This window comes from Ursus maritimus, unplaced genomic scaffold (genome assembly GCF_017311325.1).
Source record: "Ursus maritimus isolate PB19 unplaced genomic scaffold, ASM1731132v1 scaffold_1, whole genome shotgun sequence".
Classification (NCBI taxonomy): Eukaryota; Metazoa; Chordata; class Mammalia; order Carnivora; family Ursidae; genus Ursus; species Ursus maritimus.
The window spans coordinates 52,203,101-52,220,961 of record NW_024423343.1 but is presented as its reverse complement, the minus strand read 5'-3'; the positions used below and the strand labels follow the sequence as shown (position 1 = coordinate 52,220,961).

At 38.4% G+C, this 17,861-nt stretch overlaps 1 protein-coding gene across 3 annotated transcripts in view; it reads right to left on the bottom strand.

Moving 5' to 3' along the window:
• Positions 1-17,861, bottom strand: part of ZNF385B (zinc finger protein 385B) — a 294,766-nt gene that overhangs the window by 16,008 nt on the left and 260,897 nt on the right. For all 3 annotated transcript variants that reach the window (XM_040643312.1, XM_040643318.1, XM_040643321.1), the window contains one exon: positions 12,376-12,538. In XM_040643312.1, coding sequence (XP_040499246.1) covers positions 12,376-12,538 — 163 coding nt within the window. The remainder of the gene's footprint in view (positions 1-12,375; positions 12,539-17,861) is intronic.

The window sequence follows — 17,861 nt, the reverse complement described above, 5'->3', positions numbered from 1 at the left end:
GCCCCTCTTNNNCACTGAGAGATGTGAAACCGTTATTTCCGAGGCAGCTTTATTATGGAAAATAGAATAAGTAACTCCTGTCCCTCAAATCAAGTCCCTCAGGGAGTAGGTCCAGTAGCGATTCAAGAGCCGGGACCAAGATTAAAAACTAATTTTCTAGGTGGAATGAGAAACAGGTTCTTTCCCTTCTAAATGAATGGCCCTTTACAGAGGAAACATCGATTCACAAGGTATAAGGAAAAACATTTGAGTTCTGCTGCTCCCACTTCTTCCCTCTCTAGATATGGAATTGAGGGGTTAGCTCTGAAACTCCAGGTAGACTGACAAGGGAAGGGTCAGCCTGAGAGGTATTGATGACATTGAGTCTTTCGTCATCTAAAAAATGTATCTTTATTTAATAGAGAAAATACAAAAAAAAATTACTTTCTGCAAACAACTTATTGCCTCAGGCTGCTCCGGGGAGATGGGTGTGGGCTGCCACTCTTTATGGACCCAACGGGGCACTGCGTGTCCTAAGGAGACTGCAGACATCCAGGGGCTAGACTGCCAAGTTTAAGAACGCTACTAATCCTTTAAAAAATATATTGCTAAAAGCCATTCGTACTTTGACATTTTGAATCTAGCATTTGTGCCCAAATTCAATCTGCTGCTTTACTATGAAACTCTCAAAGGTGGCTTTCTATTTAAGGCCTATGGCTTGCAGGAGAAAGTCTGTTGATCATAGAGAGTTTCCTTTAAAAAGTGATGTCAATTCAAGAGGCCTGGACACCCAGAGGGGTTCGTCTAGAGGTTCTCATCCTCTAGATCCCTTAGGAATACTGTGACATGGTGGGGCTTTATGGTTACAAGTTTCTTGCCCACCTATCCGTGCCCTGAGATACATAAACTCATCAAGTCATTGGAAGTTATTATGCAAATAGCACAGTATATGGAAATAGAGAAAAAAAACCCATAAGCCTTCCACACTAAGCAGGATTTTTAACCTGGGGGGTGGTCTATGGACTCCCAAGGGACCCATGAGTTCACAGGATCCATGAACTTGGGTGGAAAAAAGAAATGTTATCTTTATTTTCATTTGTCTCTGATTGAAATTTAGCATTTTCTTCAATTACAAATGAAGGCAAAAAACTCTTGCAGTCTTAACAGTACCTGCACCTCTGTCCACCGATAGAAATAATATTTTCATCAGATATTACGGTTGTCATAAAAAGCTTGCAACGCTGTTTATGCCTCACATTACTTCAAAATTATCATTGATATTAGACCTGTTGCTAGATCTTATTTAACGCATTATTGCTATGTTACCATGTCATCATAAAAATTTGACAAACTGTATTCGCGATGCTTGGCTTTCTTTGTAAAACTATTACGTTTCATTTTATGGATTTAAAAACATCCTTCTGAGGGGCACCTGGCTGGCTTATTCAGTGGAGCATGTGACTCTTGATCTCAGGGTCGTTTTTTAGAGCCCCACACTGGTTGTAGATACTACTCAAAAAAAGAGGCAATGAAAACAAATAAAAACGTCATTCCGAGAATAGGCCGCAGGAATCCATGGCACAAAAAGAGGTTAAGAACCTCTGTGTTTATGGCCATCACTTCATGCTGCCTTCTTTCTGTTCCTAGCCATCATTTCAACCACTTTTTTACCAACACCCTCATCTCCCTTCCTTGTCCCCAAGTGTCCTCTCGGTGCTTCAATTATTTAAACCAGGCAGTCTTTCAGATCTGAGTCCCATGGAGTACTGGTCCTTCTGATGAGTTCCTCTTCCCTTCCACCCCCACCAAACCAGGGCCCCTGTTTGCAAGGCTACCTTCTTTCCCATCAGGCAGAGGGAGCTTAAATCCTCTGCCTAGGACTTCCTTTCCTTCTCAGACAAGGTCAGCATCCCTCTGTTTTCATTTAGCTTGTCATCACTTGCTCGGCATTTACTCTTCCAGACAGTGTGATCTCAGGAGGGCAAGGCCCAAGTCTGCCTGATTCACCGTCACATCCCCAGTGCCTAGCATGACACGGTGCATTCGGTGGGGCCTTAATAAATACAGGCAAATACATGCATGAACAAACCATTTTGTAACTTTTGATTTAGTGTATTACATGCATTTTTCATGTTGCTTTCATTTACTGTAAGGCTGCATAATATTGTAGTGGGTATAAGTACTTTATTGAAGTAACCTTTCTGGTACCGATCATCCTGTTTTCACTTTTCATTAATAGAAATACTGCTACAGTAAGCATTTTCATTTGTAACATTTTATTTTTTTGCTTTGTATTTAGGATTATTTCATAAGTATAAATCGTAGGAAGAGGAATTAACTGGTCTAATGAAATGAGCATTTTTATGGCTTAAATTTATTCTATGAGGTTGCTTTCCAAAAGGGTTCTCTCAATTTAAAATGCCATAAGTAACATAAACAGAACATCTCCTAGTGGTTTTTCAAAATATTCAAAAAAACTTTTACTGGATATTAATCATTATGTCTTATGGATTAATCAAAGGACTGAATAAAATTTTTGTTGAAAAGAATAAAATAAATAACCTCCTTAACTTAAAATGTGGTACACTAATTAATTTTCCATTGAATAAAAATATTTTCTTTATTAACAGGTAACTAAGAACAAAGACATTGTTGTAGGAAAGACAAATTGTTTTAACTTAAATAGGGCCGTTCTGCTAGTTAAATGAGTAAAAATTATCATAAAACTATGACAGAAGTTCAAATATTTGCAAGCAAGGAATAAAATAATCTCTATTATGACAAGAAATTCTAGTATTTATGTCATTTCATATTTGAAAGAAAACAAAGCACATATTTTCTAGAGGCTAACTAGTTAGTAGCATACAAATATTATTAAAAAAACTGCACACTAAGAAAATTTTTTACAAGAAGCCAGAAATAAAATGTATGAGCTGACAAGTTTCTCCTTTACTGACATGAATGCCAGCAGGGACTTGTCAGGCAGGAGCGTGTTTCTTACTCTGATCACACCCTCCCCTCCCCTCCTCAGTAGCCTACCCTGGCTCTAGGCCGGGCTGCTTCTCCACAGACAGCGCCCAGTTTTCTCCCTCAACAAATGGAGGTGTGTCGGGATAGCCTTTCTTTTAGTACTGTCTCTGTGTATAGAGCAGATTGCCAGCCTATGAGGTGGGGTAGCCATCTTATTGAAGGCAAAGGAAAAAGAGCTAACCAGTGTTCTCTTGCCCTGTCCGTATGCTAGAGAAGGTGCTACAGCTTCCGCATGAGATTCTTCTGAATGGTATTAGTTTAATACATGCTCTCTCTGTGACTGCCACGTGTAGGATGAAGTACCCGAAGCTGCAGAGGCCATAACAGATGAGAAGCATTGACCAGTGGGAGAATGAGTAGAAAGACAGTTCCTCCATTTATAGAAATGTGAGCAAGACCAAGAAGGTCCTTCCACATCTTTACATGTCCCCCTGGGAGAATCAGGCTCATCAAGCCTTAAGCTCTGCAAGGAAACACAAGTGTAAATAATTACTATGAGATAATAAAGCAAGCACATAACGAGGAATGTGAGTACAGGTTACTGTTGCACGGCAGCAAGGCATGGAATGGTCATAGAGTCAACAGGACAGTGTTGGGAAATGTCTTTGAACAATGGTTGCTTTTTTATGGCTAGTGTTTATTGAGTATCTGGGATGTGATAGGCACCGAGGCTGGCATTATTGACTCAAAAATCCTGACAACTCTGGGAGGTAGGTCTTGGCCCTCCCATCTAACAGATGGGGAAACAGGTCAGTGAACATGATTTGATTAAAGTTATCTGGTCAGTGAGAAGAGGAGCTAATCTGTCTGACTGCAAGTTCATGCTCTTTCTACTACATTATACATACAATGTAGGTAAATGACACTCAAACATCATAGACCTTGGTTAATATGTCCCTATTCAAAGACACTCAAAACGTGACTTCTCAAAAATAAAACCAGCTGTAAAACAGGGTGGGAACAGAAATACACACCTTTCTGAAGTGTCAGACATCTAGAAGAGTCACTTAGTGAAAAAAATCTCAAAAAACCTTCAGAAAGCACGTGCAGTTAAAGTTCATGTACCTTCATCCAAAGGTGGCATATCGTGGTAGTGAATTTGAGGGGCTGCCTGGGGGAGAATCTGGGCTTGAAGCTATGTTCTCTCTGAATGACTCTAAGCCACCATTTCCCCTCCCTCGATCTCACTTTCTAGTATCCATCAGAGGACTGTATCATTAAATAAGATAGTATATATAAGACATTTAGCATATTAGCATTGGGCACACAGTAATCATTCAATTACACGTTAATTCTTAGTAGTACTGCTGTTAAAATTATTTTTTGCATTTAATTCTACTAAGATTGGCTCTGCTTTTCTAGACTAAACTATAATAGGTGCAGCATAATGGAAGATGATGATGGCTGCCCACCACAAGGGGTACCTGTCACCTTTCATGGCTAGCAGCAAGAAGCGACAGCTCCACAAAAGGAAAAAACCCAAAGCTGTAAGAACATCAATAAGGGGCATTTTTATTACGATTTACATTTTGCCAACCGCTTGCAAAATCTTTTCCTTTGATTCATAAAACTCCACTATGACGCAGGGAGGGCATTATTCCCAATTTACAAATGAGGAAACAGAGGCTCAGGGAACGTAATGCCTTCTCTGGAGACATGGCTAGTTAAAAGCGCGAGAGAACCACTGTCTACAGAGTCACTGTCCAATTCAGTAGTCATGTGTAGTACTTAAAATTAAATAAAAATAAATATTCAGTTTCTCAGTAGCACAAGCCACATTTCAAGTGCTGAACGGCTATGTGCAGCTCATGGCACTCATGTTGGACAACACAGATTACAGACCATTTTCATCACCACAGAGTATTTTGCTGAATGGAGCTGGCCTACAAAAATGAGGGCACCAAACTACTCACGTGCAATACTAGGCCCGGTATCCACTATAGTGAACCTGATTCTCGGAGCAAGAAATCAGGGAAGGGGAAAATATTTTATAAATGTTTCTATGAAAAATACTTGACGTTTTATACTATAAAGCTAAATTTATGCGGTACCATCAGAATTGGGCCTAGAATCCCCCAAAGTACCAGTGCCCTGAACACAGGATCTACAAATATTTGCTGAGTCATTCTATTTGATCATCCACGCATCTCAAAAAAGATTTCACTGTCAGAGAATTCTTCCTGAAGCAAATAAGTGGAATGCCATTAAATGTATATAATAACCTTTGTTAAAACCTCAGGGACATTTTTGTTTGTGCATTTACAAAATTATTCGATGTACATACGAAATCCTCTTATATTCCAGTATCTTGTCAATGCAGAAAAGTTGTAAATAGTGTAATCAAAAGAGATGAATACCAGTTAAAATATGTCTGAAGATGAGAAAAGTTTTTGGTAGTGATCGACGCCTTAATGAGGTTTTGCTTCTTGGAATGGTTTATAAGATATCCCGAGTAAATTGTAAGTTAAGAGATCCTCAGCAAATCGTGAGTGAGTCTCAGTGGTTGGTTCACTTTCTTAGAGTGGTGCTAAGGAAACAGCTTTCAGAAGTGGAGAAACTAACAATAAATGCTCAGTCTTATTCTGAAGCAATATAAAATCCTCCCAAGTTTCAGAAGTTAGTTTCCAGAGTCTGACAAACACGGAACTATCTAGGAATCTTCATAGTTGCCTGGCAGGATGCTGTTGTCAAATTCAAGGTGCATGGGCAAAGATGGAGGCAGTTTCATTTTTTAAATTGAGTTTGAAAGTCGTAATGATATATGTACATTTCATGAAAATATGAGCCTTAGTATAATGGTCTGTTCTTTTTAGACAGATGGGACTCAATTTATGTTCTACATGATTGTACCCCAGAATTTCAGACTGAAGATGTTTGTCATAAATATAGTTAATCTATTATTTTATGAGGGATACTAAATCTCGGCCTCCCGGATTTGGAGAGATGTATGCCAAATTTATGACGGCACTTGTCTATAAATGACAGGTGCTGCCAAAGCAGAAAACTATCATTTTCTTCACCTCAACAGCACAAGGTCCTGCTGCTGGAGACAGAAAGGGGGGACGAGGCAGTTACAAAGGCCTCGCTGGCTAATTGATGGAGTCCCGTGGCAGTCAGCGGAAATGAGAAGCTGTCGTTTGGAAAACTTGGCCCCATTTGTAACAACACATAAAAACTATGAAACACACAGGGGAACCCATAAAAATGACGAGGCAAGGGTCTCTCCATTTGTATCCTTGGCAGAAAGACTCTTCGACAAAATTGAAAATACACTTTCATAAAGCAATAGGGTAACCATAAAAACCTGAACTACGGCCTTTCCAGGTAAATCATACTGATCTACTAGTTGATAACTACTTTGGGTTCATACCCGAGGAATTGCCACAATTCAGAAGCACCATACGCTGAAAACAAAAATGAGCCGTTTTGAGGTATTCTACCCCTTTCCTTCCTTCTTTTGTCTTTTCTGACACTGTCATCTCACAGTTCCCATGGTATGATCACGGAGATGGCCTAAACAAAACCATCTTCCTATTCCCAGTGGAAATATTTGGATGGAATGATTCAAAATGCTAATGAGTTCAGGAAAACCCAGCTGGACGCTTTAGAGGGCAGTTCAAGGCTTCTGCCGTAATGGGGATGCCCTACCCAGTGTCTACCTCTATTTCAGTGAGCATTTGGCTCCAGATACATGAAATCTATAATTGTCAAACTGGAGCTTTGAGAACACTCGTCATTTACCCAGAATGAATGCTTTCATTCAAACTTGCCCTGGAAAAGATCTGTAACATCTAAAGCTTTGTTCTATTACGGTTAAACGCTACAGACGACAACATACTGCATAGGAACTAAAGATTATTAATAAAACAAAGCCTTAACGTTTCTTTCAGTGCCATAGTTTCTACTGGAAAATATCAACAGTCAGCAAGTAATATATGGAGGTAGGCGGGGGGGGCGGGGCTTGGGTTAAACAGGTGCTGGGTATGAAGGAGGGCACTTGTGATGAGCGTCGGTGTTGTGTGTAGGGGATGAATCGCGAGGTTCTATACCTGAAACTAATCTCGCACTGTATGTTAACAGCTGGAATTTAAATAAAAACTTGGGGAAGAAAAACTGAAGTAATGTAAGGTCCTACTCACTAATTCTTTAAAAAGTAGTTTAGTGGTTTCTGACTTTGCCCATTGGGATACTCGTAGTCATTCCTAAGGAAGAGAAGTTTAGAAGTAATGGGAATAATGGCATATGCGTGGGACAGGAAGTCCTGACTTTACTGGGATATGAATGTTGCAACCTCACACGAACTATTCCACGTTTCCTAGACGCAGGTTCCTCATCATTACCGTATTTTGGGGAGCAGCTTCAAGGTGGTAACTCCATATTATTTTTCTTTGTAGCCTTAATATCCAACACATTAAAAAAACACACACAGTAGGCTGGAAGCTCTTCCAAGGCAAGAAAATGTTTTTGTGTTCACTGTTGCACCCTAAGTATCTGGCAAAATATACATATACACTACACCATTTAGTATAGATAGTGAATACTTCTTGAGTAAATAAATGGATATAAAGTTTGTTGAATGAATGAATGAAAGATGGTTACTAACTTCTGCCCTACCAGTCACAGGGATATTGAGAGGGTCATACAAAAACATATATGTGACAGGATTTTATAAATTGAACAAATTTAAGGTGTTCCTATTGTTATATTTCAAGCAGAACATGCTGGTTTCATTATCTTTGCTCTTAATTGCATTTATAAATATATCTATAGCTTTTGAATCATTCCATCTGCTTTCATCTGTTTAGACAGCAATTGATTAAAGGCTGTTTAGCTCTCAATAGCTTTATATACTTTGAACTAGAAATGGGTTTTTCCCATTTGATATCTAACTAATTAAAAAGATCTAGTGCTAAAGACTAGACATATGGACCATTAGGTTGACTACCATGATATTTTATCATTAGGTTGATTATAAAAATATTTTATTATTTTCAAGAAATAAGGCTTTTTGAAGGCTCTGGGTTTTTCTGAACCTGGTATGCGGGGTTAAATGCTGTCACAAAGAGCGTTCAGTTTGATGTATAGGACATATTATCACAGGGAAGTGTACTGTCATACGGCATTGACACTTGAACTCTGGGGAGAAATTTGGGTCGAGTGTCTGGCTACCATGTTCCAGCCATCTTCCTGAAGCTGCTTAATGCTTGCTGTGTTTTGACCCTAATTCTCCTAAAGCACATTTCTCCTCCCTCCTACCATGTTTTGAACTCCCACTAATGCATCATTAAAAGTTGGGATAGATCCTGGGAGACCATGAAACCATTTCTTTGGATTTTACATCTAATTCTATCCCAACTTCTAAAAGGTGAATATGGATAACTATTTTTAACTGCCTTTAATGAAACATATTTTTTTTCAATCATGTGGTCAGAACTTCTTACAATAAATGAAATACAAGCCATTACGGTTTAAACTCATTTTGTTTACTGACCTGAGAGGAAAAAACAGAAAGCTTGCCATGATACCCTGGAACGTTTATGTCCGATAGCTCCATTATAACAAATCTATCTGGATTTTGCTGATCCAGCTACAATGTGAGCCACATGATATCTCCAAATGGATCATAAAATTAAAAAAAAAAAACAAACAGTTGTTCCAAGTGCCAAAACGGCAAGTAATAAAGCTTTTCTAACTCTTAGAAGATTGTTAGGCCACTTCTTAGAATAAATAATCTGTGCTCTTGAGGAACAGACAGAGGTCATCTATGGGTCCCATGCTCCTTGTTAGATATTCTGAAATAACACTTTTCCTTGACTGATATTTGGTGAATCCCAGGATGCTGCCTTCCCTTAACATCTGGCTATTCCCTCTCCCTCAAGATTTGTCCTCATTGAACAAGATTTGCCCTCTATTGCTAAGTTATTGATGCTAAAATATGAGAATGAAAATTGAATTAGTCAATCAAATGGATGCTGTGAACCTGGGTATTTGAAATCCGGTGGCTGAGACATCAAGTAATGAATATATTCATTTTGATGTAAGTATCTAAGGGTCATGCAGATACTGCTGAAGCCCACTTGATAGCATCTCTTCATTCACAAGAGAAAGACCAATGCTAGGCAACTTCAGTCTCGTAGGAATTGGCAGTCGACCATGATTTTTCACTGTGACTGTTGCTCTAATTTTTGGCTGACTCCTTAGAGACAATGTTGTCTGAAATAAAACATTTGGTCAATTAAGTGCCACAGTCACTATTCCTTTTCCCTTCTCCTTCTTCCTCTCTACATTCCACCTAGACCATTTATGAAGGACTGGTTTTTGTGTCTTCTGTTCTTCTAAAACAGGGAATTTATTTATTTATTTAATTTATTTTTGTGTTTGTTTGTTTGAAGTGGGCTCTATGCTAAGCTTGAACTCATGAACTCATGAGATCAAGAGTCAGATGCTTAACTGACTGAGCCACTTAGAAGCCCTCTAAAATAGAGTTTAAAATAGAATAAAAACCAGTTTCCAAAAAATCTGCAACTCCGACAAAGCTGTGGGAGCTTTTTAAGGATTTAGAAATAGGTAGTTAAGCAACAGGTTACATATCACATTGTTTCACCAGGTTTCCCATCTGGGCAAACTTTCTAATTTTCCAACATGGAAACTCTACTACATATATGTGGGAATTCTTGCTTAGAAGCTGATATTCATTTGAAGGTAACAAAAGAATATATATCTATTTAGCAAATACAACCCACTTTATTTTTAAATAGTGCCATCTTTAGCAACTTTGGTATTGCCTTTGTGGATATGATAGAACAAATAAAGTATTTCATTAGTATTAATATTTATAGAAAACATGGGGAAATGAAGAAATAATTTGAATGGCCCAACCAATGAATTATCAAATCATTTACACAGATTCTGAGTAAAGAAACATGGAAAATGAGCTAACCCAAAATATAGGTGGTTGCTATTACTTCTGGACTAAGTTTCGACAGTGACCCAGTGAGTGAAGGCAATACTATTAGACCAAGTCCTTGGGGTGCATAGAGAAGTGGCAGAGGAAGCAGAGGATGTGGGATTAGAGACCACCACATAGCTACTGAAGAAGAGATTCTGTGGTTGAGATTTGTTTTCCTCTCTCCCCACTCTCATCCCCTAGGGTCATTCTAGATCTCAGTTCTCTTTCCTTCTTTATACCACGGCTATACTTGACCCTGATGTGTTCCTATTGCTTACTAGGCAAACACAAGTGCTTAGAAAGTCTCTTCTGTTGAGACCTCACTAGTATTTGATGGTAGGAATAAATGCCTTGAATTGTTTAAACTTTAACACATGCTCATTGGGTACCATGTAGTTATAAGAAATGCTGTGATTATGACCCAGGCCCCTGATATTCTGTTTCTATATTCCTCTTTCCTATCCCCTAGTCTTTGACTTTTTTTTTTTTTTTGTACTTCCTTTCCTTTTCTTCTACATCTTTCCTTCTCTAATTGTCTTCTATACTTTTATTGATTCTTCTTTCATTGATCCTTCTCAATTTCCATTTTTAACATATTTTTTCCTGCTCGATACTTTTACTACTATCCCTGGACATACTCAATTCCTGAGTAATAACATAGCTAGGGGAGCACTGAGCACACACAACAGCAATACTGGAGCATTTACAATACCTACCAACTGTGTCATTAGCTCAACACAGAAAATACGCCGAAAGAATGGAGTGACACTAACTTCCATTGTTTTATCATCTTATGTATAAGTTCTGCTGTGCTTAAGGAGCATAATTCAGGTACTAAAACCTTTGGCAGGGTAGTTTCATAGAAGCAACAATATCCTGTAGAAAATGAAACCAGGCAGGAAGTCAGGAGATGAATGGATCCTGTTCTTCCAAACACTGGGTAACCTCTAGTAAATAACTCCGGCACTGTGGACCCCGCCTCGTTTGCTATTTTGTAAACCCTAACATCTGATAGGGCTGCGTGAAGGATTAATTCGATAATATACATAAAAAGACTTTGTTCTACAGAAGGGGAGAAGTGTGATGTAATAATCTAGTATTTATCATCTGTTCATCAGATAACATAATTTGATGATTCTATCATACAAAGAACAAATGTTTTTATTATCAAATTTGGGTTAACTCACTCCTAGGCTGCAGAGCTGTTGGAACCACCATTTCTGGGACCTAATCAATAATTGTGCCCTCCTAAATAGTCTTTTTGTCTTACCAGGCTTTCTGAAACTTCTTCTGATAGTAGCAGATTTGCTCTTCTCCAAGGCCCTGAGCAGCCACAAGAAAACATTCTTAAGTCTTCTCCTAAAATTCTACAATTATTTGAAGAGCAGAAGAGAATCAGAAGTGTGTGTGTATATGTATGTGTGTGTGTGTGTGTGTTTGTGCATGCGCGCCTGTGTGCTTCCAACAACAGAGAGGTCCCTGAAGAGAGAGTCAAACATTGAGAAAGGGATATATGCTCTTAATCTCCTTTCATAGGCACTGTTCCTCAATTAGTCACTGAAACAAGATGACTTATCCATCTTGGGCCTGAGGGACAGTTGTGAGTCTGTGAAAACCTTTTAAACATCCAATTTCATGGTATACGTGCTAGAAAAATGAATTTTTTCTCTTCTTTCTGAATCATTCAGTTTGAATCTACTCAGAAAAACTGCTGATTCATTGGACTATGAAATACAGACTCTTCTTAAGAGGCATTTCCTGTAGTAGCCCATTTCCAATTATGTAAAGCTCTTCTGCTAGTCAATTCATAACTTTTTAAATAGCTCCCTTAAAATCCTCAAGTTCACTTGTAACACAGAGGGGAACTCTACATAGACCTTCAAAAATCAAAATCTTCTATCACTGAACACCCTTCCAGATTCATTTAATAATGCCATTCTCAGAAAACTTGACCTTTTTGACCCGCCCTTCCCCTTTACTGTGGTAAAAGTATATAAAAATGTCTATTAATAAACAACCTTAAGCACTCCTTCACTGAAAAAATCTATAGTAAGAACCAAACATAAAATGAATGAAAAGGTAATAAACTCAGTATTTTAGATCCATTTCTCGATTTTTGTCTAAACACATTGTGACCAATAGCCTCTGCTTACTTTCATGCATATATACATATATATATATATATTTACACACACACACATATATATACTTAAATGTATATATTTAACAACATGGAATGGTAACATCAAATGCTTAGGTTCCGTGCAAACACACAACCCTTCCTGTGAAGGAAACATATTAATATTATAAAAACAAATCATGGAGAGTAACATGCAACAGCTGAGGGGAGGAGTTGGGGTTGGGGCAGGGGACCCGGAGAAACACAAAGAATGTAAAGAACAAAAAGTGTCATTGACCTGATTTGTCAGAGCTGTTGCCTGTGATTGGAGTGATGGAGCAGCTGGGATTAGCCTTTGCGCTGTCCTTGGAAGAAACCATTTTGGGTTTATTTTTCGTTGCCTCTAGTGCTTTGACCTTCTTGGCATGTTTACTTCCTTTGTAGTGGGCCTCGGCCTGGCTCTACAAAGGAGAACAAATCAGGCTCATTGTTTTGCTACTTACAAACACCACAATGGATGATCATGCAGGAGATTATACATTCAATCATAGGCGCCACGGACATTTACAACTCAGCACTCAACTACGTTTTTGGCATTTGATGAAGTGGTAGACCAGTTCCTAAGGGGGTTTTGCGTATTGAAACCTTCTCTAGAGCACAGAGGGCCTGTGTCTTTAAAACCAGACATTATTATGAGTGGACACCAGGGCCGGGGCACAACTGTGATGCAGGTGAGCCTTGTCATCAGTGCCCTCCCACCACCGCCCGTTGCGGTTACTTCTCAGACATTGAGCTGGCAGCAAGCTGCTGTGAGTGTCCTCCACACACATTACATTTTGTTTCCCTTCAGCTAAAAACCTGTTTGCCCTGTATCTATTTTCTTCCAGGCTCTGCTCTCTCTGACAGCAGCGGATGTGACAGAGAACGTGCTGGTGAGTGGAAATGGAGCTACATTTTAGAGTCGTCTACGTGTGCTTCATGCATCATTTTGAAGATTCAGTTTCAAGAATAGACAATTTAAGCCACCAAGGAAGGTCAGTCCTTGTTTCTAATCTCAAAAGTGATTCTGAAGTCAAAGCAGTTAATGTTACGCTCACTTATACGCAAAGCATAGGTGGAACTGTGACTTCAAAAGGAAGAAAGGAGATCAAGGCAACTGACTACTAACAATCTTTAAAAGACAAAAGCAAATTACAGCAAAACAAAAAAAACATTTAATCAATTTATTGGCATTTGGAAATTTTCCCTCTGCCTAAAGAAGAAGGAATTTTGTATTTTGGGCATCTAGCCTGAATACACATACTAACAAAAGAATCTAAGTATATTTGCTTCAATTTCATTTTGAGTAGACCCTGAAAATAAAAACATGAATTTGGCAAAAACAAAAAAACAAATTAAGAAATATATTATATGGTATATTAGCTTAGTTATAAAGGTGAAATGGATGATAAACTTTTCATAAAATGAGTTTTCATTACAGAATTTCTAAAATAGTAACTTTTTTAAATGTCCGTTTTCCTTATACATCTGTATGTACTTGAAGATGATAATACTAATGTTTTCATTCATTTTCCTCAGCAAGCAGAATACAGGTGGGGTGTATGTATGTGTGTGTGTGTGTGTGTGTGTATGTGAGCACAAATGTAAGTAGATGGGTAGAAGTGACAATGGACAGAACGAGCCAGGTTTTAATTCTGTATTTCAACTAAAGATATGTGCGTGATTTCTTTAGAACACTGATCATCCGTGGTCAATAGCCTTATCTTGACTGCACACAGTACCTAACTTCCTGAATATCTTTTTATAAATATCATTGTAGATCATCATTGACTTCTAATTGCTCTTAGTTGGTTTGCTCACGGATTTCTCATATTGTTCTCTGTCAGGTTGGAAAAAATAACAAGTCCCAAGGAGGAGAAAAGTGGAACATAAGTTCTTTACTTTTTAAGAACCAAGAATGCTTAAATCCAGCTAATACAGATGGTTGGATACAAATTAAGAAAATATACAAATAAAAATTTAAAAACTGATAACATGAAGTGTTAATAATAGTGACTAATATCATTGAGCCTTTGCCAAGCACAGTTCTAAATGTATTACGTGTATTAGCTCATTTAATCCTCACGGTACTCTGTGAGGTAGGTACCATTATTAATCAGCATTTTACAGACAGAAAACTAGGCACAGGGAAATTAAAGAACATATCGAAAGTCACACAGGTAGGTATAGAAGCCACTTTGTTGATCTGAAATGCTTACACGGACACCCCTGTTTAAGTGTATGCCCACACATTTACATGCTTGCACTAAGTTAACATTATAATTTTAATAAGAGGAAAAAATTACACACAAAGAAGCCACACTGCTTTTAATGATTTAGTGAAGATTATGTCTTAACAGAAGTTTCTATGAGTAGGAAAAATTGACTTAATTCATGGGAAATATACTGGCATAGTACGTTAGGCCTGCTCCTTCCCGAAAAGCTAAGAAAGTGCCATCTTTTAGGTATATATCAATTTCTACATGATATCAGGAGACCTAATAACTCATCTTTCCAAGTATACTAAACAGTGCGATGTTACTTTAGTGCCCTCCGGCTAAAGAAACATATGGTTCTCTAAATAAAACCTCCTAACACAAGATAAGCGGAGTGTCATTTCCTCATTACAATTTCCTGGCATCACTGTAGAAAGTTAACAGCATCAATTAGCACTTGAGATAAAGATCCAGCTAAGTGACACCTCACTGGATGCCAAGATGGAAAGAACTCTCCATAGCCGCGATCCACTTTCCTCTTGAGTTCTGGGGCATGGAGAGAAGTGCAACAAGGGAGCTTAGCTTCTACTCAATGTTATTTGGGAAGGACTCGTGGAATAAAGATAGTGGCAGGCACCACTCACTCACATTTGGCATCTTCCCAATTCCCGTGTGGTATTCTTGGTAGTAGCACTTTGCTATCCTCAGTACTGTATCTGGGGCAGTGTCAACAGCTTCTAAATCCTGGGCAAATCTTCAAGTGAAACTGAGACACTGTTAAATAGTAACACGATTAACCTGACTTCATTATCTAGGCCTCTTCTTAGTTGAGGAGTGAAAGAAACAAGGACAAGAGCCAGAAAACCCATGAACTAGGCAACGCAAATCAAGCCCAATCAACAATGGCTCTTGTGTCACTTCCAAGAGAACTGGTTGACCAGACTGACTTACTTTACACCTCGGTGACTGAACAGCAGACACATATTTGTCTAGTTCTAATGGCCTGCTTTATGCTTCTCCGCCAAAAGTGCTGCTGTGCCCCTACATGGCAATGGGCAAAGAAACCTGTTGCCAAGAATTGTCAGAATTAGAGCGTTGCCTAGACCACCATATTGACCTCCACACAAGAATTCCTCAGGATCGAGGTTCTTCTCTCACAGGTCACCCCAGGAGCAACCAGACCACCTACTGGTAGAAGAAGAGCTTTGACAGGAAATGACAACCTAGAGTTTTCTCTTCTGTTTATCTCCATGTTTGTTACTAAGGTCTTTTGCTTTCCCCAGTCCTCTCCCATCTCACAGGACCCCACTGGTCCAAACAAAAAAGATAAAGAATGGGATGAAGTATTGCTTTAAAAATAAAAACATAACACTAAAAATTTCTAAAATTCACTGTGCTCCCATTTCTGGTTTTTCCCTTATTTCTAATTTGGACTTGAGAGACACGCCTAGGATCGTGAAACACAATGTTAAACTACGTTCACCTTGTATAGAAAGAACACTCCCAAACACAAACTTACAAAGTGTCTGGGAAAGAGCAGTGTTACTAGAGAAAGTCCTCAACCATTTATTTACCAGTAGAACTCATCTTGTTGCATTTTAAAAAGTAATTAGAACTCTTCCCTTCGTAAGAAAGTGCATCATTAAAACTATCGGTGCCTATTTTTCTGAGACCTTAGATTTCAGGATATTAAGCAACGTTACAGGGAAATAGCAGAGGTGAGTTAATTTTCAGAGAAACTCTATACACTAAAACGTCAAATAAAAAAGATGTCAAATGAACCACCATAAAAACAGGCTAACAAGGGGGAAACATTATTATTATTGCACAAAGAATTATTTAGCACCTGCCATGTGCTAGACATCAAGAAAGATTAAAAACAAAGACCCCTACTCACAAGAGTGGTTGGAAGGAAAAGACATGCATGCAAATAACTACAACTCAAAGCGGAGAGTGGAATTGTAAAATGGGATATAAAGAGCGACAAAGAAGGATAGAAGTTATAGAAGAGGTAAATCTCTTCGGATTGGAGGCGATTATGGAAACTTCAGGAGAAAGAGACATCGCAGCTGGGGCCTGCTCTGGGGGGCAGGTTCTAAATCGGCAGGAGGGGGTGGGGGGGTATTTCAGGCAAAGGGAACAGCATGTGCTAGGGCAGCGAAGTCCTGCGAACTATGCAGTATTCCCCAGGCATGTCCGCTTCTCAGCATCGTTAGAACACAGATAGATACAAGGAACAGGGAAAGGCTGCTGCATCGTGCTACCCTGAAAATTATTATCTCCTGTAAAACAGAAAATGTATAAGAGTGTTCCACAATTAAAAAAACAAATGTTCTTTTTGTAGAGTCTCATAGAGAAAATGGTTGTAAAGTGAGATGTGGCTTTTGCGTCATGGATTTTGTCCTCTGCTCCAAACTATAATCCTATATTAAAACAACAACTAAATTATTTATAGTGAAGCTTTAGTAATTGTTTGAGATAAAAGCATGACAATTAAAAATACTACAGTTAAACATATTAAGGAACAAACTAAAGATTACTGAGTATTAACTGAATAATTACTTGAAGTTTTGCTTTAACATAGACTATTACTAACTATTAAAAGGTTGTTTGGCATATACTTGCTGCATTGACAAAATTACATGCTCTCAGAGACAAAGTTACAACATTTGAGACATAAGATGCACCCAGGAACAAGGCTTACTTAATCCAGAGATGGCTGGCAACTTTTTCTGCTGATATTTGCCACTGTAAGGCCTACAATATCAGTAACGACGTATGACTGGCTTTAATATTCATTTTATTCAATCCTCAATCTATTGGGATCTGTTGAAAACAAAGTCTAGACAAAAATTAAAACCAGTACGAGGTTTTTAGCATAGAAGGACATAATGTTTTTGCTAATTTCTAGTTTACAGCTAAGTGAAACACTCCAGGTTTCTAGAGCCCGTCCAGAGTTGCCACATTGCAGAACTCCGGGATCGAGTGAATGGTGATCTCTGGATTCCTGTGAGGTCAGGGTTCTGGCCACGCATCTCATGTTTAATGGCTTTACAGTACATATGTAGAAAACCCATCAACTCCTAATAGTTCTAGATTACTAAAGAGAAAAGTAGCGGCTCTCTAGGAAGAAATGATGTGCATGCTAGACTGCTAATTCTCTTTGGGCCTAATTTCCGTTCTATCAAATATCATTAGACAGAAGTGGAGTTCTTTGGCTGTTGCTGCTTTAAAACGCCACTATTTGAATACATGAGCATTACATATACATTTGTTCACATTATCAAAACATTCCCATGTAGGCAAATTAACTCATTTCTTAAAATGCCAAAATCTTTAATGGGCTTCAAGTTATCAAGTCAATTTTTCAAATGCAGCCAGCTAAAAGTCTTGATGCTAGTGTTTCTGGTGCGTGATTCATTGGTGGAATTACTTTACACGTTGAAACATGGAGAAGCTATAAATGGATCTAACAACTATGACAGAATTTATATAATGAATTAGAAAGACACCGTATTTTTGAGTTTAA